This window comes from Talpa occidentalis, unplaced genomic scaffold, assembly GCF_014898055.3.
Source record: "Talpa occidentalis isolate TD23 unplaced genomic scaffold, MPIMG_talOcc4v2.1 talOcc4.5, whole genome shotgun sequence".
Taxonomy (NCBI): Eukaryota; Metazoa; Chordata; class Mammalia; order Eulipotyphla; family Talpidae; genus Talpa; species Talpa occidentalis.
This window is the reverse complement of record NW_023604861.1, coordinates 118,676,882-118,699,345: the sequence shown is the minus strand read 5'-3', so window position 1 is coordinate 118,699,345 and position 22,464 is coordinate 118,676,882. Positions and strand designations below refer to the sequence as shown.

General features: G+C 40.9%; 1 protein-coding gene across 2 annotated transcripts in view; it reads right to left on the bottom strand.

The window, feature by feature from the left end:
* FEZ2 (fasciculation and elongation protein zeta 2) overlaps window positions 1–14,877 on the bottom strand; it is a 45,053-nt gene extending 30,176 nt beyond the window's left edge. The window contains exons 1-2 of one of the 2 annotated variants that reach the window (XM_037528238.2): window positions 14,602–14,877; window positions 11,131–11,239 (exon numbers count right to left, since the gene is read on the bottom strand). In XM_037528238.2, the coding sequence (XP_037384135.1) occupies window positions 11,131–11,239; window positions 14,602–14,849 (357 nt within the window). In that variant the 5' untranslated portion in view covers window positions 14,850–14,877. The remainder of the gene's footprint in view (window positions 1–11,130; window positions 11,240–14,601) is intronic. The other variant, XM_037528237.2, reaches the window with a different exon arrangement.
* Window positions 14,878–22,464: the final 7,587 nt, after the last annotated feature.

Genomic DNA, 22,464 nt, shown 5'->3' with positions numbered 1-22,464 from the left:
CAAAAACATCTTTAAACTTATTGCGCTCAAGACTGTTTGCCTCACCACCATTTTCCACCCTGCTCTGTGCCCAGGAGCTGACCTTTATGGACGCCCTTGACTTCTGGCGTCCAGCTGGCTTAAAACACTACAGGGTAGACACTAGCAGGATACTGGAAAGGAGCATGAGGGAAGGGAGGGAGCAATTTACTCTGTGGGCTCCTCCTATCAGAAATGCCAAAGGTCATAACCACTGTGAAGCAGACCTCTCCCAGATGGGGACTCTCCAGGTTCTCGTACCCTCTTCCTCTCTTTAGCTCTTCGTGCCCAAGGATTCTAGCTCTGCTGGCTGTGGCCTTCCCCAGGGGCATGGCAGCCTGCCTAGCTGGTGTACCTTCACCCTGCCCACAACAATACAAACACTTCCTTAATAATGACTTACAGCCAGTACTAATAGTAATTGTAAAACCCTTACCTGAAAAACCTCAGATTAAAATGGACAAATGATTGGTTATCCATCATCTATTTGTTGTGACATGACTATTTAGATGATGAATAGATCTGAAATTAGAACTCCATTCCTCAGGAAGGAATGGCAGGAGAGTACATACACACACGTACACACACACACACACCATCCCCCGCCCCAAGGAACAAATGGGCAACAAGTTACTATGTAGAAAGCAGCCATGTCACTTAACTAGGCATTCTATAATTAAAAAACAAAGCTGTTTCCTAGGAAAATTTTGTTTACCCCATGCACAGGACAAATATAAGGACATAATTAAGGAGATATAATCCCTCTTGCTTACTCCTCATACAGAAGCCTCCAAAGCTGAATAGTGAATGCAACCCACAGTGAGGAGCCTGCAAGTGAGAACTGCCAAAGCACCTCCAAGGGCCACCTTTCCTAACACCACCCACTTGCCTCTCCACCCCAACCATGCAGTTTACACTCCTTTCTCAGAAAGCTACTACAGAATACATGCCATTTAAATCAGAAAGGAATCCAAAAAGGAAGCAGACTGGGGATCTAATACAAGAAAGATGTGAAGGGAAGTCTTATGATAGTGAAATGAAAATCCCGAATGACGTCTGTGATGCTAACCCAGGCAGTATCCAGTTCAGACTGGCCTTGTGACTGCATTAGGCACAAATAAAAAGCATAAAAGAGAGAGAAGACAGAGACTGTGATTGATCATTTAGAGTATTTCACTTACTAAAATGACTTTAAGGCTCTTTTGAGGCCAAATTAGTGAGCTACACATTACGTAAATACACCACCAAAAAGTACTTATTGTCCTAAGAAAAAAACTTTACAAGCGGAAATTAAATCATAATGCACAAAAAAGGGTGCAGTTTTAGCATTTAAATAATCAATGCAAATGAAAATTAACCAAATGCTTGGATATAATTACGCTGTAAAGATGGGGAAATTTTTTGTGAGAGTGTTAGGGGATGGAAAGTTAAAAACCTCATCTTCTAGATAGAAAGTAAATATCTAAAACTGAAAAACAAAATCAAGTGAAATGGTATGGCATGCTGCCTACTAGAAAAACCAAACTGAAAGTGGTGGTTCCTGCTAGGCTGATATCGAGGATGGGTAAATAGCGCAGAGGCAGCTTTTTCATGTAATTTACTTTTTCAACTACAACAGTTATTCTTATACTGTAATTTTAATAAGAAAAACAGGTCAAGGAACTTGACACTTGATGACAGAGCATGTTTAATTTCAAAGTTGTAGGTGTATAAATGAAAAATGCCTCAGTGACCATAGGATGTATGGATGGTGTGGAGTAGACCTGACAATTTACCTTCACTGATCCTTAAATTTCAAGCCTCCTCACCCCCCAAGTCATTCTTCTGTGTTGTAATTTGAGTACCCATGGTTTTAATTTTTCCCCTCTACACATGTAAAAGTTTTAATTTTAAAATTACCCCAAGGGGAAGGGGGGCGGAGCAACATGGCGGCGAGGAGACGCTGCGAGTAAGATCTCCCATTAAAAAAAAGTGAATAGGGAGGAAAAGCGGCAGGTCCCAGTGAGAACTGGGACACGGAAGATAAACGGGTGACTTCAGCGAACTGCCCGAAGAAGAAACTGGCCATAAAAGAGGACTAGAAGGGAGGGAAGCACAGAACCCTGCTCCCCTCCCCCGCCCACAGAGTTGGCACTCTCCAACCGGCAGAGAGGAGGAAACAACAAACCAAAACGGCCCACAAGAACAAACGACGTAGCAAGCGGGACCGTGAGTGGAAAGGAACTATTGCAGCCACCACACCCCGTGAACGGGAGCTGAGGCGAACCCTGCAGGATCCGCCGTGGCGGTGAGCGAACGGCTCCGGGCGCCATTAGAGAAGAACAAAGACCCCGGGAGACGCGCACACAGCCCGGGCTGCCGGTAAGCTGGCGCGGAAACGCGGCGCGCTCGGGGAGCTTGAAAAGCAAGTGCAGACCTGGATCTCGGCTGCCCAGGTCCCCGCGCCTGCGACCTAGGCTTGCAGGGAGACGCGCGGAGGTCCTCACTGAGGTGAAGGTCCCTCCCTGAGTAAGCAGGAACCAGGCGCCCAGGCACGGGAGCGGGGTGCAAAAGGCGCCATTCCCGCGCCACTGAACTGGGCTACAGCCCGCATCCTGGAACTGAGGGCTTTGAACTGAGACCCGGGGCACGAAAATTCGGGGTGTGGTTTCTCCACGACGGTGGGGCACAAGGCAGACACAGCACCCCAAAGCTGTTGAGGTGTACCCTACCATTCCCGCTCTGTTCTCTGTCCCACGGGGTGGGGGGAGGCGAAAAACAGCCCCCCAAGGACAATAGGAGAGATCTCTGGCGCCACCTAGCGACCAGGAAAAAAAAAGTCACTAACACCCTATAAAACAGGACATTTCTTAAGACTGCTTGAAAAGGGCAGAAGGTTTCTGGAGGACCCAGTGGCCAGCCGGGAAGTTATTCCACGCCAGGCCCCTTCCGACCAGCAGTCTGAGCCCACAGAGGGAGCAGGCACCCACGTCCGGGGCAGACCGGGTGCGCAGAAGAGTGTGCCTGAAACCGGAGGCGCAGGGACTGCATCCCGCTTCGCCATTTGAGAACAGGGACATTTCTTCAGTAAAAACTGCCTAAAACCAGCAGAAAGCTCCCCCAGAAGACAGAGATGGCTCCTGGAAGAGCCAGAGGGAGCGGAGAAGTTCACCCAAGATGTCAGTCAGTCCGAGCAACACAGTGTCCCAACGCATACGACAAATTAGAAAACAGACAGTAGGGAGTAGAAGAACCACACGCAACCTAAAAACTCCTCAGGAAAGAAGCACACCACAAAAAGAAAACCACTCCCCAGATTGCAACGACAGCAACTTGGAAGAACTTCTGAGCCTTCCAGAAAGAGAATTTAAAATTGCCATGATTAAAAAAGTGATAGATCAGAAGAAGGAAATTGAGTCCCTAAAGAGGGAAGTAAGAGAAATGCAGGAGATCAAAGAATTAATGGAGGAACTAAAGAACTCTGGGAAAAGCAATGAAAGCAGAATAGATGAAATGGAAGAACGAATAAGTAATCTTGAAGACACAGAAATAAAAAGAACCAAAACAGAAAAGGAAAGAGAAGTACGAAGGAAAAAGAATGAAGAAAGACTTCGGGAACTATCTGACTCCATGAGGAAAGGAAATATAAGAGTTATAGGAATTCCAGAAGGAGAGGAGAGAGATGTAGGAACAGAGAAAATATTCATGGATATAATTGAAGAGAACTTCCCAAATGAGAAGAAGGAGCTGAAAATTGATATACAAGAAGCAAGAAGAACACCAAACTTCCACGACGAAAGGAAAAACACAGCAAGACACATAATAGTAAAGCTCCCAAGAATCCAGGACAAGGAAAAAATAATGAAGCTGACAAGAGGGAAGAAACAGATAACATTCAAAGGAAAACCAATCAGGCTGACATCAGACTTCTCTGAAGAAACATTACGGGCAAGGAGAGAGTGGAGGGACATAGTCAACAGACTCCAAGAAAACAGATGCCAACCAAGAATACTCTATCCCGCAAAGCTCTCTTTCCTCCATGAAGAAAGAATATGGACCTTCCCAGACAAAGAGAAACTCCGGAATTTCATTGCGACTAAACCCCCACTCCGAAAAATACTACAAGGAATCCTAAAGCCAGAACCTCAGAGGGACGAATAACAACGAAAGAAGACCAAAAAAAAAAAAGTTATTAAAAGAATAAATAAATAAAATCAAAGGAAAGACAAACATAATGGCAAATACAGATGCTAACATATCAATATTAACTCTAAATGTAAATGGACTAAACTCTTCAATAAAAAGACACAGAGTTGCAGCCTGGATTAAGAAAAATAAGTAAACAAACTAAAGCTCTAAATAAGGACCTAGAGCATTTGGGCTTAACAGACATCTATAGAACACTAAACCCAAAAAAAACGGAGTACACATTTTTCTCAAGCGCACACGGATCATTCTCCAGGATCGATCACATACTGGGGCACAAGACAAACATCAACAGATACACCAAGATTGAAATCATACCAACCATCTTTTCTGACCACGAAGGCATCAAACTAGAAATAAATCATAAAAAGAAGGCAAGGAACTATCCTACCTCATGGAGATTAAAAGCCACATTACTGGAAGACCACCGGACTAACGAGGAGATCAAAGAAGAAATTAAAAAATTCTTTGAATTGAATGACAAGGAGGACACCAATATCCTAAATGTATGGGATGCAGCAAAAGCAGTAATAAGAGGAAAATATATAGCAATAGAAGCTCACATCAAGAAACAAGAAAGAACTCAAAGAAACAACCTAATCTCGAAGCTCAAAGATCTAGAAAAAGAACAACAAAAAAACCCCAGAACCAGTAGAAGAAAAGAAATAATAAAAACCAAAGCAGAAATAAATGAAATTGAAACTAAAAAAACAATCCAAAAGATCAATGAACCAAGAGCTGGTTCTTTGAAAAAATAAATAAAATAGACAAACCCCTAGCCAGGCTCACAAAGGAAAAAAGGGAGAAAGCACAAATACACAGAATCATAAATGAAAGAGGAGAAATCACAACGGACACAGCAGAAATCAAAAGAATAATCAGTAACTACTATGAACAGTTATATGGAAACAAGTTCAACAATCTAGAGGAGATGGACAAATTCCTACAACTCTACAATCACCCAAAGCTAGATAAAGAAGAAATAGAACACCTAAACAGACCAATTACAAGCAGCGAAATTGAAATGGTAATTAAAAACCTCCCCAAAAACAAAAGCCCAGGACCTGATGGATTTACAAATGAATTCTACCAAACATTCAGAGATGAATTAGTGCCTATCCTTCACAAACTCTTCCAAAAAATTGAGAAGGAAGGGACAATACCAAACACGTTCTATGAAGCCAATATTGCACTAATACCAAAACCGAATAAGGACAACACAAAAAAGGAAAACTATAGGCCAATCTCCCTAATGAACACTGATGCAAAAATCCTCAATAAAATTTTAGCTATCAGAATCCAACAATGTATCCATAAGATAATTCACCACGACCAAGTTGGATTCATTCCAGGGGCACAAGGATGGTTTAACATCCGAAAATCAATCAACGTTATCCAACACATCAACAAAAAGAAATATAAAAACCATATGATAATATCAATAGATGCTGAGAAAGCTTTCGACAAAGTGCAACACCCATTCATGATAAAAGCCCTTGAAATTCTTGGGATACAAGGAACATACCTCAACATCATAAAGGCCATCTATGACAAGCCAACAGCCAGTATCATTCTCAATGGTGAAAAGCTGAAAGCAATTCCATTAAGATCTGGAACAAGACAAGGATGTCCACTCTCACCACTGCTTTTCAATATAATACTGGAAGTCCTAGCCAGAGCAATAAGACAAGAGAAAGACATCCAAGGAATCCAAATAGGAAAAGAAGAAGTCAAACTATCACTATTTGCAGATGATATGATAATATACATAGAGAACCCCAAAATCTCCACAGAAAAACTAATTCAACTCATCAATCAATTCAGTAAAGTGGCAGGATACAAAATCAACACGCAAAAGTCAGTAGCCTTCCTATACACAAACAATAAATCTGAAGAAGAAGAAATCAAAAAAACCACCCCTTTTATTATCGAAACAAAAAAAATCAAATATTTGGGAATAAATCTAACAAAAGAGGTAAAGGACCTATACAAAGAAAACTATAAAACACTGTTAAAAGAAATAGAAGAAGACACAAAGAAATGGAAAGACATCCCCTGCTCATGGATTGGAAGAATAAACATTATTAAAATGGCCATCCTACCAAAAGCAATATACAGATTCAATGCTATTCCAATCAAAATCTCAATGGCATTCTTCAAAGAAATAGAACAATTATTGATGAAATTCATATGGAATCACCAAAAACCCCGAATAGCCAAAGCTCTACTGAAAAAAAAAGAAGGAAATGGAGGCATCACACTCCCAGACTTCAAACTATACTACAAAGCCATAATCATCAAAACTGCATGGTATTGGAACAAGAACAGACATACAGACCAATGGAATCGAATAGAAAATCCAGAAATAAACCCACAGATTTATGGTCAACTAATCTTTGACAAAGGAGCAAAGACTATGCATTGGAGCAAAGAAAGTTTGTTCAATAAATGGTGCTGGGAAAACTGGGTCGCTACATGCAAAAGAATGAAGCTTGACCACTACCTCACACCATACACAAAAATCAACTCAAAATGGATTAAAGAACTAGACATAAGACCTGAAACCATAAAATACATAGAAGGAAATATAGGCGAAACACTACGGGATTTGCACATCAAAGACATCTTTACAGACACATCACCCAAAGCAGTGATAGTGAAGACAAAGATAAACAGCTGGGACTACATCAAATTAAAGAGCTTCTGCACAGCAAAAGAGACAATAACAAAAACAAAGAGAAACCCCACCAACTGGGAGAACATTTTTGCACCCAACACTAATGATAAAGGACTGATCACAAAAATCTGCAAAGAGCTGATGAGACTCAGCAACAACAAAGAAAATAATCCAGTCAAAAAATGGGCAGAAGAGCTAAAAAGAAACTTCTCTGAAGAGGAAATGCAAATGGCCAACAGACATATGAAAAAATGTTCAACATCACTTGTAATCAGGGAAATGCAAATCAAAACTACCATGAGATACCATCTCACACCAGTGAGAATGGCACATATTAAAAAAACTAGCAACAACAAATGTTGGCGAGGATGTGGAGAAAAAGGAACTCTTGTGCACTGTTGGTGGGAGTGCAAACTGGTCCAACCACTATGGAGAGCTGTGTGGAGATTTCTGGACCTACTAAACATAGAGCTTCCATATGATCCAGCAATTCCACTCCTAGGTATTTACCCAAGGGACACAGAAACATCAATTCCAAAGAGCACCTGCACTCCTATGTTTATAGCAGCACTGTTTACAATAGCTAAGCTTTGGAAACAACCCAAATGCCCAAAAATAGATGACTGGATCAAGAAGATGTGGTACATATATACCATGGAATATTACTCAGCATTCAAAAAAGATAAACACATGCAATTTGCAGCAACATGGATGGCACTGGAAGGGATCATGCTCAGCGAAATAAGCCAAAAAGAAAAAGAAAAATACCGGATGGTCTCACTCATAGCAGGAATCTAGAAAACTTAAATAAGGGACCAGGAAAATGAATATAAGAAAGTGAAAATCAAAATCAACAAAAAACTATGAACCAGAGACACTTTTTGGGGGGTGGGGGGCGGGAGGGGAAGGATTGGGGTCAGAATGGGGCGTTTGCAATTGTATGGGGGAATATAAAAATAAAATTTAATATTTAAAAAAAAAAATAAATAAATAAATAAATAAATAAATAAAATTACCCCAAGGAAGACTTCTTCCTGTTTCTACCATTGAAGACACAAAGGTACACAAAACAAAGGCCCTGCCCCTTAAGAAATGCTTTTGGCAAGAGGAAAATGGAGGCAAAGGAGATGTTCCTAAGGCAAGACAATTCAGAAGCACCCTACCACATAAACATATTCAAGAATGGCAGTGGGTGTACAGCAGGTTTAGAGCTACAAACTGCTGGAGTGATACCAGGAAGTCATCAGGATAAATTTCCATGACAACAGCAATAATGATCCCAGTCCATCTTTCCAGGGAGGGAGCCAAGTCCATTCCCCCCAGAGATGGCATATGCTACCAGCTGGAATCCCTTTTGGGCTTTGAAGACCAACCTTGGCTGTCATGGGTATCATTACTCACTCCCCCATTCGGCACCAACATGCCTTCATTTTGCCAAGCATTCCTATCACTCCTCCCTGTGCCAGGGTTAGATACAGAGCTGGTGGTAATATTATCCTCTATGAAATTGAAGCTGCCTCAAATGGAAAAAATGTGCCCATGTAAGAATCTGGAATATACCAGAAGACTTACTCTACAAGGAACCTATCAAATTTAAACATGTGCCATCTTAAACATCAGTGAAAGAATAAAAAAACTGCAATCTAGCAAACTGATTTTCCTGAATGTTTTTCTCATCTTAATGCAAAAAAATTTCTTCTCCTTTTGTCATGAAGAAATTTCCGAAGGACCCTATTTTACAATTGGAACAATCCAAAGAATGCTTCCAAAAGATTTGCGTACTTCAGTTATGGAAAGAATAAAGTGAACAGTTGGCAATGGTAAATAAAATAAGTTTCCCAGGTTAAAAAAAAATTACACACTAACAGGAGGACAGGCTTGTTCTTACACAGCTGCCATTTGGTCTCTGGAGCTCACTGTACTGCTCATTCCCAAGGAATAGAGCTCGGGCTTCATTCTGTTCATCACCTAGTCAGGTGACCGTCCAGGTGTCAGAGGTGCGATCCACTTGTCCACTTTCATCTGCTGAGACTCCCAGGGAATGCTTTTACAATGACTATTATACTAAACTTCAAGTCATTACTAATCTCCCTGTGGCAATATCATTACTGTGGCATCGAAAACAAGTCCAAAGGCAGAAAAAGGGCACTGACTTCCTAAGATGCAACCTAAGAGCAATACAAAATACATTTTATTCAATGAAACTGGATTAGTGTTCCATTCATTTTGCTAATGCACTTCTCTTTGAAGCTAAAGGATCTCTTCTGTACTATTTAAGAGTAGTCACTGACTGGCTTTTGCGAATTTAGCACTATAACAATACAGAAAAATTATTTCATAAAAAAACACCTTTCTATCATGGTCTCTGACATCATCTCGCTAATGTGATTAGTCATTCATTCTTTTAATGAACACATGTGTTAGTATTCATGTACCAGGCACACTGGTAGTCATTAAAAAGATTAAAGTCAAGATACCTAATAGGTAGTGAAAATCTAAGAACAGAATCAGAAACAGATGAATAATAAGAACACAGTAGGGATTTCAGAAATGAGCAAAGCACTGTGGGGACTAGCACCCAGGAGACAAGGGACTAGGGGACAGTAAGTTGAGATTTTCACACTCCCACAAGTGTAACCGATGCCCACAGAGAAGAGTGCATTTTCCTTCCGTGCAGGGATTTAGGCCATGGCTAAATGACCATCTGTCAGAGAGATGCTGTAGGTGGGGATTCCCCCCAAGTGAGAGGTTGGATTAAGTATCCTTTAAAGTTCCTTCCAACTCTAAAATTATGTAATTCCATGAGATCAGCAAAGGCTAAAAAAATAATAGGAAGCTTCAGAGAGGAAGGAAAACTTGAATTAGGCCCAAATGATAGCTGGGACCTAAAAAAAACAGAAGATAGAGCTTAAGACATTCTGTCTTATTCCTTTTCACTAAACGTATGCCATGTCAGTCTGCAAAACAGATTAACCAGGTCAGAAACTGGGACAAACACTAAGAATTCTAAACCTAGTAGAATATTGAGTGATATGGTCAGAATTCTGTATTTTACTAGAAAATAACAGACATCAGAGTTTTCTGTATCATATTTAAGAAACTCATTTTCGTAAGGCATTAACAATAGCATTTAAAACATAATCCTACTATAGTATACTCTAATTATAAAAATATACTTAATGAAAAGATCTGCATGAGTTTATATTGTTATTTGACAAGGAATTTAAAGAGGCCCTGAAATTTGTATCATTTGGCTACATTTCTCATTGGCCTTAAAAAAAAAAAAAAAACCCACACTGATTTTTCCACTTAACATAATTCTTTTCCCTTTTCTTTTCCCCATAGCTGTCCTATTACCAATGCTCACATTTCTTATTTAAGAACCTTCACTTTACAATTCCAAGATATACATGGCAATCTCAAGCAGCCAAGAACACATTAAAAAGTCAAGAGCTAAAATGTCCTTTAAATTTTCTCCAATATTCACAGGAACACACAGTCTTTGGACAACATGCTATGTCCAACACCATCATTCAAATCATTAGCAAGTAATTGCTGATATCACAATATACTTAATAGATTAAATCAAAGGATAGGATGGGTTTACTAGCATGTTCGCAGCACATCAAAATTATGGTATTTCCTGACGGAAGAAATCCTATACTGTCAAAAAAATTAACAAGGATGTAAAACAATGGTACTTCTTTTAAAAATAACTTTTTAGGGCCTCCCTGGTGGCACAGGCGGTTAAGCGCTGCACTGTGAAGCTGTCCGCAGCCTCTGCAGCATGGGTTCGATCCCGGCCGGCCTGTAAGAAGCCCACATGGCGAAGCAGACCTCTCCTGGCTCACCCACTGCTCCCCTCAGCAGTGTATTTCAGTCCGTCTGCCTGTTCTGTTCCCTGCTCTGTCTCTGGTAAATCCTCTCACCCTCCCGCGCATCTGGCCTGTACCCCGGTTCTTGTATAAAAATAAATTAAAAAAAAACTTTTAAAAAAATTGTGTTATTTGAGCTGGAAAAAATGCTGATCACGGGTTTGGATCACAGGTGATAGAAATTTAGTTGAGCATATAAAAGTATGAGTGTGTGCTGAGAACAACTGGTAGAATGACAGCAATAGAGCCCACGCCAAGCACTGTTAAGTTTGAAAACAAAAAGCAACACAATGAACTGTGCAAACAAGAAATGCTATTCTACTTCCAGTATCAGAATCAGTTCCTCAGAAGTTAATGGTCTAATTCCCAACTTACCTCTTTTTCTGAGAGGTTCAGGGTAAGCAAATGCAAGGTTCTAGTATGGGATGATTTCCAGTCTACAGGCATCACATTTCCATAATTATCTGTCAGGGCATTCCAAATCCTTGAAAAGAAGAAAACTCAGTCACTGAAAGTAAACATTCTGAACATCTTTTATTAAAAAAAAAAAAAAAAAACCCATACTATAGTAAGAAAGAAAAAAACACTAAATATCAAAGGGAAAAAGTAGGTATACTATTTCTCAGAAAAATGTGAATAAGGTGTAAGTCTCCTATATAAGATTGAATGAAAATTAAATGATTGGCTGACAGAGCTACATATATAGAGGTCATAAAGAAAAAAACACACTATCATTTCTAAGAGGTCTCTAATTGTGAAGAAGCCATTAAATAATTGAGAGGTTTTTACCCTAAGTGTGTAAGACACTAGGATACAAAAATAAGACCATTAGGGATATAAAAATTAGAATGCAAGCTTAAAAATAAAAAAGCAACATACTTTTTTTTTTTAAAGATTTATTTATTTATTTATTTATTTATTTATTTATTTATTTATACAAGCACTAGGTACAGTCAGAAGCACAGGAGGATGAGAGAATTCACCAGAGCCAGAGCGGAGAACAGAACAGGCAGACAAAGTACACTGCTAAGGGGAGCAGCGGGCGGCAGGAGAGGTCTGCACACCATGTGGGACCCTTGCCCAGTGGCCGGGGATCAAACTGGCGCTGCAGAGGCTGCGGGCAGCTTCGCAGCCCAGCGCTCAACCACTATGCCACCAGGGGAGGCCCAACATACTTGTTTTAATGAACACAGGTTTAGTGATAAAGAGAAGTAGCAATAAGACTACAGCTGCCAAAGGCATGAAATTCCAAACTAGCTAGGCTTTGGGATGCATATTACCCTCAATGAAAATATGAACCCAGAAAGTTCTAGAAAACTGGCTCATTTACCCAGCAAATCTCTTAAGCATGGTTCATCCCCATTCTTTTCTCTGCGGGAATCATAATCCCTTTGATGCCTAAACTCAGGTTGGAGGTCACACCTCTGCATTGCTAAACTTTCTGGGTTTCTGGCCTACACCTTCCTGGGTAAAAAAAAAGTCTCAAAAACTGAATAACTGACATAAAACTAAGCCTGGTCAGGAACTTGGATAGTCTAATATGTGGCGACAGTCCAGAGTTTTTGAGATTTGTTTTGTCTGCTTGTTGGCCCCTTCTTAAGTGAAACTGTAATTGAGGTTTGTTTGTGACAAGATGAATTTGATCTTCCAAGAAAGGGAAGGATAATTAACAGTCCTCTATCTCCATCAAGGTCAGAACAATTATGGGGGAAAGGACACAGGGTCAACTTAAGTAAAAGATGTCTAGATTTCTCAAGAAATGTGAATTGCCTTCATCCTTATCCTAAAGGATTACATCCAGTCATAAACAACTGGCAAAACAACTCATTTCCAACGAGGTTAAAGTCCTGCCAACATGGAATCCTGCAAGAAACCTTTCTCAAATAGAAGCCGGGGAGATTATAAAACCCATATTTACTAAAATTAAACCGGGGCTCAGAGAAATTAAATAAGTTACCTAAGGCAAGGCAGTATCTATCAAGCCATGGAGAAGAGATTTAAACAAGAGAAAGGGGACAGACAATGAGAGGGGCTACTAGTCCCTGGTCCCAAAAAGAGATTTCTTATGTATTATTATTTCCAAATCAAGCGACAGGCACTACCACCAACTACCACTACCAGAAACTATTATCAAGAGTAAAATTTCTTTAAATTTTCTATCAACCTAAGATTTAATCAAAGAATAAAACCAATTATGTCCCAGACATATAGGCAAAGCACAAATAGGGAAACAAATCTGCGTGTACAAACCAATCATCTATTTTGAAAAGTTACTCTTGATAAATCCAAATACATAAAAAAATATAATTTAAAATCCAGAATATGTCCTGAATTATAATGATTCCATATATAAGTCTACTTATATAAAACCGTCTTCTCTTTGGAAATAGACTTTCAAGTATATCACCTTTTGCCACTGGCTGCATGCATACATATTTGTGCATATAAAATCCAATCATAAGTTCTTTCCTCTACATCTGGGCAGAACACGACACAGAGGTACCAATGAAAAGGTATGTTCTCCAAGCTCAGCCACACTTACAGGCCCCTATTCCCAAACACCTTTTCCCAAGCTTCCTGCCTTACTCCTAATAACTCTGGTGCACAGAAGAAAGAAAACCATCAGGCTGGAAGCCCCTTTCACTCTCAGCCTCTCCAGAAACTCCTCTCCCTCTGTGTGTGTGTGTATGTGTGTGTGTGTATTAGATATTCATGTAATATATATGTGACATATATGTATATTTTTATGTTACACACACACACATATAAAATACATATAACAGGCTCAAGTTTCCTCCCTCTTACTCTCTTTGGGTAAGTCCAAGGCACATAATTACAACTCTTATTTAACCAAATTATACTTGGGTTAAATGAAGTGTCCCCAGGAACTCTGCCCCTAGATTTCATAAATCCCTGTGAATTTTCCATTACTGTACTAATGATGATTCTGTAATAAGTACCTGTTTATGCACTGGTCCAGAGCCTTTCCTGGTTTTTTGTTATGTTTTTTTGCTCAGGGGAAGGGGAGAGAGGGACTTGCATTCCACCTGAGCTCTCAACTGGGCCCAATAAATTCTTGCACAGAAATGCTGCTTCAACCCTAGTACCTTTGCACATGCTAGCCAACACACTCAACGAATCCTACACCTTTCTTCACCTTCCAGACAAAATCCCACTAGCTCAGCAGGACAGATTTCACACTTCTTTCTCTATGAAGTCTTTCTAGACTCTAGACTCTCCCCCCTGCCCCACACACACTCTTTTAAATCTATTACGTTGCACATATATCCATTAGAACATTTGTCACACCCACACAAATGCTTGATCACAAATCCAGCTCGCACCCTAGGTTGTGCCTTACTTGAGAGGGGCAGTGTGCAGACATCTTGCTATTGCAGGTGTGAAGCAATCTCTGGCACTCAGCCGGGGCTTAACAGCTGTTACCTGGATGAATTAAACGCTGCACCGGTACCCGAGGAGGTACCAGCAGGTACGGATCCACCCCCAGCCCTGCACAAGATCACCCTCTACACAAAACTTAGGTTGGTTTCTAGGGAGGAGGAGAGCAGTGGCAGGGGGGTTAGGGGGAGTTAAAGTAGAGTGGGGAGCAGGGAGCAGATTTAAATCACACAAGCGGGGACCCCAAAACCCGCAGGCAGGCGGTGGGGGGCCAGCGGGGCGGGGACTCCAGCCCATGGAGGCGGAAGGGCAGCGTGGGGAGGAGCCTGCGGCCCAAGTCCCACAGAGGCTGCAGCCGGGGCCCGCCGGCAGGGCAGGGCAGGGCAGGGCAGGGCGAGGGGAGGCCGGGCAGGGGAGGCTCCCGCCCGCCGCAGACCCCCAACTCACTCGTCCCCCTGCAGGAGGCCGCCCTCGGTGATGGGCCGCACGGCCGCGCGCGGGGGCTCGGCGCCGGGCCCCGAGGGGCGGAAGCACAGGCTCAGCTTCTCCTCCAGGCTGCAGGCCAGCGCCAGGAAGCCGTCGCCACCCGCGCCCGCCCCGGCCTCGGCGCGCGCGGGGCAGTTCTCCTGGCTCGGGAGGCTCCGGGCGGACTCCTGGAACTCATAGAAATCCTCCCAGTCCGCGTCCGCCGCCATCACCGCCCGGCGCCGCCGCTGGCCCCGCCCCCGCCGGGCCCGCCCTCGACGCCCCGCCCCCGCGCCAGGCCCCGCCCCCGCGCCAGGCCCCGCCCCCAGCCCCCGCACCTGGAGCATCTCGCCCGGCCGCCCCTCCGCCGCCGAGGGTCTTACCTGGGCCTGTGTCTCCTCAGTGTTGACCACCTGTCCCCAGAGAAAGGAAAACCTGAACTGGGCTGAGTCACGTCCTATGTTCTCTGTCTGTCCGGAATAGCGTCAGGCTTGGCTTCCCTCAGTGGGAATCTGCCCTAAATGTGGTGAAAATAAAGGGTTTCTTTAAACTTGCGACCTAGTGTCAGACGGTGCCGGAGCTCGTTTCCCCAGAGTAGCTTACGTCAACCTTGAAATGAAACTGCAAGGTCTTTTTCTGATCAAATTAAGTTGATTCCAGAAGAGCAGAAGATTGCAGTCCGGGTACCGCAAACTGGTGGACCGTAGGCAAGTTGGAGGAGGCAGAAGGAAGGTAGGCTTTTATAAAGTTTTAGTCGGAAATTGGAAAGAGCTGTTTCGGGTAAGTTCATTGAGAATCGGAGTTTGTGGTGGTTTTTCATTGGCTGAAGGAGGGGGACAGCTTCTTGTGGCCCGGCAAGGAGGTGTCCTGTGAACTCAAGGGGAAGCAGGTGCATCAGAGCCCTCCCTCATAGCTACCGACTCCATTTTGAATCAGGTGCCTTTATTCGATTTCACACCGGCTCCTTTTATAACTTTCCAACCAGAATAACAGCGACATTTGAAAATGCTCAAGTGGTAGCGAAATTCATTCCGCAAATATTTTGTCTCCCACGCCCACATGCTAGCCACTCTGCAACATACTAAGGTGAACAATTATGTGAGTTAATATTTGCAAAGCATTAAGCATGACTGGAAGGAGGGAGTTGTTTCGTGAGTATAGTTTCTGTTTCAAAAGATGAAAAGGGGGCCTCCCTGGTGGCGCAGGCGGTTGAGCGCAGCACTGTAAGGCTGTCAGCAGCCTCTTTAGTGAGGGTTCGATCCCGGCCAGCCAGGGAGATACCCACATGGCGTGGCAGACTTCTCCTGTCTCAACCACTGCTCCCCTGAGCAGTGTATTTCGTCAGTCTGCCCGTTCTGCTCCCCGCTCTGTCTCTGGTGAATCCTCTCACCCTTCTGCACATCCGGTCTGTACCCCTGTTCTTATATAAATAAATATAAAAAAAAAAAAAAAGATGAAAAGTGTTCTAGAGAGGGATGGTGGTCATGTTGCACAAAAATAATAATGTACTTTATGCCACTAAGCTGGTTATGCAAACTTAAAAATGATTGACATTATGCACATATAATTTTACATTATGTGCATTTTACAATTAAAAATATGAGTATGATTATAGGGGTATGTGAATATGCAGAGGAAATAAGTACTTAAGGATTGATAGGAGCCATATTTTTTACTGTAATTGTTAAATAATTAATTTGATGAGTGGGACAGAGTTGGGGGATGAAAGATGAGTTTATAGGTTGAAAGATATTCTGAAGTTAATAACAGAAAATAAGATTTTCCAAGTATGCTTTGTCCATCTCTGGACAGCACGGAAACCCATCCTCAAGAATACATGTTAATACCAAAATTTCCTATTTCCAAATCATATTGCAATGATTTGTCCCATATTAAACAAATTACTTGTATAGTCAAGCCTAAGAAAGTGTTGATAATTAATTTAAAAGCACTATCATTCCCTTGTTCTTTCTTTTGAAACCGCAAAAGGATTTAAGTGTTAACCTCTAATTGGCCTAGAGCTAGAACTAAATATTCAACAATAAACAGCTTTTGGGTTGCTGAGAAAATATTCTAACTCAGGTGATAGTCACCTACCTATCTGAACATTACTCAAAATTGATACTCTAAGAGAATCAAATATCTGGTTTTCTGTAGGTATTTGACTATACACTCAAGATTCTTATAAACTATCCAGTTTACTCAGATCCTCCTAATTATGTAGAGTTAAAGCAAATTGTTTTTGTTGTGTTTTGTTTTTTGTTTTTTTTTTTCTGACTCCTAACTCCATTTACCTGTATGGTGTGTATGTATTAGTAGAATTGAAAAATTACTCTTAGGACACAAACACTGTCAAATTTCTCATATGTTTGCAAATAAAATGCTACCGGGATGACTTTAGTGGTCTCAGAATTTTATTCTAGTCAAATTTACCACATGGGATGCTTTTCATTTTTAATTAAATACAAATTACCTGGTATCACCCCACTTTGATTACCCCGTTGTGAAAATAGGATTTGAATCACTTAACTTATATGTAAACCCATAGTAACCTGGCATTCAACACTATCTATTAAAGTGTTTCCAAAGGAATGTGATTATAAGAAAACTGACTATGGGCCTCCCCGGTGGTGCAGCGGGTTAAGCGCAGCGCTGTGAGGCTGTCCACAGCCTCTGCAGCACAGGTTCAATTCCTGGTCAGCCAGGGAGATTCCCACATGGCAAGGCAGACCTTTCCTGTCTCGCCCACTGCTCCCCTCTGCTATATATTTTGGTCGTCGGCCTGTTCTGTTCCCCACTTTGTCTCTGGTGAATCCTCTCACCCTCCCCTGCCTCTGGCCTGTACCCCAGCTCTTGTATAAAAATAAATCTTAAAAAAAAAAAAACAAAAAAAACAACGAAAACTATGTCACTTTATGGCAACAGAGCAATGAAATTAGAAAGAAACTAATATAGAATAAAATGTTAATTGATGCTTTTGTAGATTTTAAATAATTATTGAGAAAGTAACAGCAGAAAGTAGTTAAAATTATAGAATGCTTGTACCAAGTAATATTAAAGTAGCGATATTTCTTTTCAATGCCTACCACATACCTCTCTTCCCACATGGTACCTGGTCACTGCAATTGCTCCTCGGCTTCGAGAATATCCTATAGGAGACATGCTGTGACTAGGTTCCAACTAGGTAGTTATTTCCTCTTTAAGCTCCTTCGGCTTTTGACTCAGACTGCTTTCTTTGGAGAACTCTACTCCCAGTTTCAATTCCCTAAACCCTTTTACTTAACATTTCCCTGATTGCAACCTTATAGCAACTCTCCTTCCCATTGGTCAAATGCTAATTTTCCAACCTTACCATAGATCTGGTAAAACCACAGGTTGCCCTCCAGCCTCACTTGTTTTGATTAATCCATCAATACTCAGAGGTTTCTAATTAAGAGGTTATCTCATTTCATTGTCTAACTTATCTCCCCACGTTTATTTCAAGCTTTTATTTCCTCCCAACTCCTAGATGATAGATGAAAATGAACACGTAAACATGTTTACTCACTTCACCTATTTAGAAAAGTTGTCTCTAGATTGATTTTTAGCCCTTGATTCAAAATTAGAAAGTGCTTTTATAGAAAGAACTGCTTTATAGAGAACTTCATAACACTTGATTTGTTTATATTAATCTTTTAAGATAAGTTATTTTTTGTATGACAATGTATTTAAATTTTGCACACATAAAATATATCATGGTGGGAATTTAAGTAACAAAATTTGGTAAAGGTTATTCAACATATAGACCACCTAAGAGGAATACAGGGAACTACTGAATGCAGGACTAGAAAGTATCTACTTGTCAAAACATAGCTTATAGTGAATGCTGAAGATGTTGCAAAGCAAAGGTAAGACAATGATGAAGGTTCATGATAACTTCTTGAGAAAAGCTAATCTAATTGACTAAGTTTATTCAATAACTAGGGAAAAAAATCAGAACTCAAGAAACAAAACTAAAAAGAATTTAGAAATCCATTATGTTGACCAAGAATGTAAAGAAGGTTTGCTTGCCCAACGAGGGAAAGTTACCTCCCTTCCATTTAAAAAAAAAAAAAATCAAGATACCTTTGAGTCAGAGCTCTAAGTCCAGTCTTCATTAGTAAAGAACATTTAAATCTAGTTATTCCAGTGTGATAGAGTTGGGGCTTCTATGTCAAAGATCAGATTTGGGTCTTGATCAGACAGAACCATCTGAGCAGGTCGGTCACCAGAGGAAGGAGGCATGGTGTCTGGTCAGGGCAGCACCCTTAGGTGTCAAAGGGGCAACACAGGGAAAACATGGACAAGCATAATTTATTTTGTGGCCTCCTTTAGGACTAAAAATTGTAGAACTATCATGATAGAAATGTAATATATTTTCTCCTTAATTCTTCTCTTCAGAAGATTGTGATCTTGTTTTTCCATATTTTTACTCACCACTAACTTTCCCATAAGAAAGTTCTTCTAACCTTGACCCACCAAGCTGATATTTTTATGCACAAATAAAGTGACACTGAGTTTGTACCTCTGTCGTGGCAGTCTTTGGATATATTCCAATATCTTTATCTCCCAGAGCCTAACCACTGCTTACATTTAATGAACCTTTCATTCTGAATTATTTGTCTCATGACTAATTCCTTTAGGTCAAAAAAAATTAGAAAACGAATATAGAGTGGAAGAAAACAGACCCATGTTGCCCAGATAATGGGGTGGTGGTTGAGGGTAAGAGAATGATCAGAAAATGGACAAGAGGAAAACTGCTGAAATGGAAATATTCTATAACTTGAGTGTGAGGGTAACAGTATTTCTGTGTGTACTTAACAAGCAGTAAGCTTAAAATAAGTACATTTATTGAAGGAAAATTTTAACTCGATAATTTTTTTTAATGTGCCTTTATAGCCAAGAGATGGAAACTGCCCAAATGTCCATTGATAGATGACTGGATAAGCCAAGTGTGGCATATGCATAAAACGGAAAGTTTTCAGCCTTAAAAATTAATGAAATTCTAACAGGTTACAACATGGATGAAACTTGAAGACATTTACAAATGAAGGCATCACAAAAAGACGTGGATGACTCCACTTATGTGAGGTATCCAGAGTAGGCAAAGGAATAGAGACAGAAAGAACAATAGACTGGTTGTGGGATGGGGTTGGGAATTTCATGTTTAACTGGCATATCTCCAGTTAGGATCATGGAAAAGTGCAGCTGGATGGTGGTGATGGCTGTACATAACGTGAATGTAATTAATGCCACAGTGTACTAAAAAATGATTAAAATAATTTAATGCTATGTGTATTTAATCACCATTTTTTCTTGAAGGATTTGACCTCATTGAATCACTTGTAAGCATTACCCTGTCCCCTGTTCATTTAACATCTGATCACCTAAAAGTAAATTTAAATCAAACTTACAAAGTTAGTTCATATACTGTATGTGGTAATGATAGAGGGATTGTTAACTTGTTAATAATCTTTCCTGTTTTACCTTTTCATTGAATCTGCATGCTATACTGCATTTATATAAATTAATTTCACTAAAAAGTAATACAAAAATAATAAAATGGGCTACTACCACTTGAAGACTTGCATTCACAGAGACGTTTGAGAGACTTAGTTCCCAAGAGAAGAAAATCAGTGGAGATGGAAAATCTCTCTGGCCCAGAGTGGGGGGAAAATGAAGACCAAAAAAGAAGACAACTTTCAAACAGAATTAGTCCAAATCCCATTGAACTGGGGGAGGGTGGAAATGAGTAAAAATAAATAAATAATATTTAAAAATATCGGTTAAGAACAGTGACAGGCTGTCAGAAAGTGACACTGTGAAGACTGGCAGGATGGTCTCAGGAGACCAGGTGGCATCAAGAAGTTCTTCCAGGTTACAGGAAGAATAGGCACAAACAGTTCAGAGCATTTTACAATTCACAAGAAACTACGAGTCTGGATGACAGTAGATGAGAAAAATGATCACACTTTGTGTCTGACCCAGGTTGCACATGTAATGTTGGTCATATGTATTATGTCCTGTTTTCTGGTGTGCTTCTTAATATCAATTTCTTATAAGGTGATTTGTCCCAAATTTTCCAGTCTCCTCAGAAGTTAGGACGAGGGACCCGTAGCACCAGCAATATTCCATGACAACAGCCAGAGTTACCCCATCCCAGATTTGAACTGATGAAGGAGTTACAAGAATGTTAAAATTGCAGTGTCCTGCTCCTTTGGAATTTCATTTGCTCAGATCTTTGTTTTCCATTTAACTTCACTCTGTGTAATTTTGCTACCAGAGATAGTGAATTTTTCTCTTGCCATCTTTAGAAAAGAAAAATTTGTTGTGAGTGGGGTTGAATGGGGTAGGACTGAGGGTGGAGATGTCTCATCTACACACACAGTTTTCTAAAGCTGTAGGTTTAATGGGGTTTTTCTTCTTTTTTAAAAGAGCGGTCAAAATATCTTGACATCAAAAGAACTGCACCAATGTTACTGCATCAAAATGGCCTCATCGAAATGCTACAGATCTAAATAAACCACTTGAGTCAGATAGAGGTTGGGTCTACAAAAGCAAAATAATGTTGCCTATTAAGACAATTGTTTATATAATGTAAGCAAACACATATAATTGCTCAATTTTCTGCTTCATTTGACTAGACAGAGAAATAAGCTAATTGTTTCTAATCTGATAGCAAAGGATTAAGACTAGGTGTCTCGGAAATCCTTGTTTATTGAAGAAAAATGTTATTTTTATTCTATATTGTGAAGAGTAGTTTTGTAGCTCTGAAGGATTGATTTACCCTGTGGAAAACTGGCTTAGTGTACACCATAAATGCCCCTGAGTCTCACCAGACTGGGAGTTCCAACACAATGAATTAGCATCAATGCCTGAATTCCAGTAGCTTGGCCAACCTCCTCCCATCTGACTGCAGGATTCCAGGCACTGCCATCACCTGAGTCAGCATGGAAAGGGCAGGCCCATCAGGCTACATCTTTCTACCCAGAGAGCCCAGCCAGGCCACCTTCTCCTCCTGTTAAGGAATGAACTGTTTCTCCAAAATTCATAGGTAGAAGTTTTAACCCTTGTATCTCAGAATATGACTATTCAGAGATAGGATTTTTAGAGAGTTTGAGCTAAAATGAGGCAGTTAGAGTAGGGTCCTAACCCAATCTGACTAGTATCTTTATAAGAAGAGTTAAAAGCAGCAGGGTACAAACTAGGCAATAGGTCATGTTAGGACATAGCAAGATGGTGGCCATCTGTAAGCCAAGGAGAGAGACCTCAGGGAGAAAAAACCACCTTTGACTTCCAGCATCCAGGACTGTAAAGAAACAAACTTCTGTTGTTTAAGCCACTGTCATGGTGACCCTAGCCAATGAATACACCTCCCAAAGTCATCCCAGTGATTTCTGGAAGTCCCTATAGGGAACCTTACTTGATTGAGCTCAGGACAAATAAGCTTGTGTTCCTTCTTCTGACATCTGTCAGCCCTGGTATTGGTCTCTACTAGAAATGGCAACAGGGTGATTTGCTAAGAACAGAATCAGACCTTTCCCCTTACTACATTCCACACCTAAGGAGAAATTATAAAAAATGATTAAGTTCACTTATACATAGAGAGGCCAACTAGGTTGAAAGGGTTCAGGGTGCTCCCCATTCAAACCAAGTGAGAAGGCCTCCTTAGGACTAGAGAAGGGGCAGAGCTTGAATGGAAGATAAGAGTGTCTTATCAGGATGACTACTGAGACGGAAGACCCAAATACCAGTGCCCCTCTGGGCCCAGTGAGGAATACCATGAGAGAATTCTTAGGAGCGTGAGACCACATCTTCTAGAGTTTG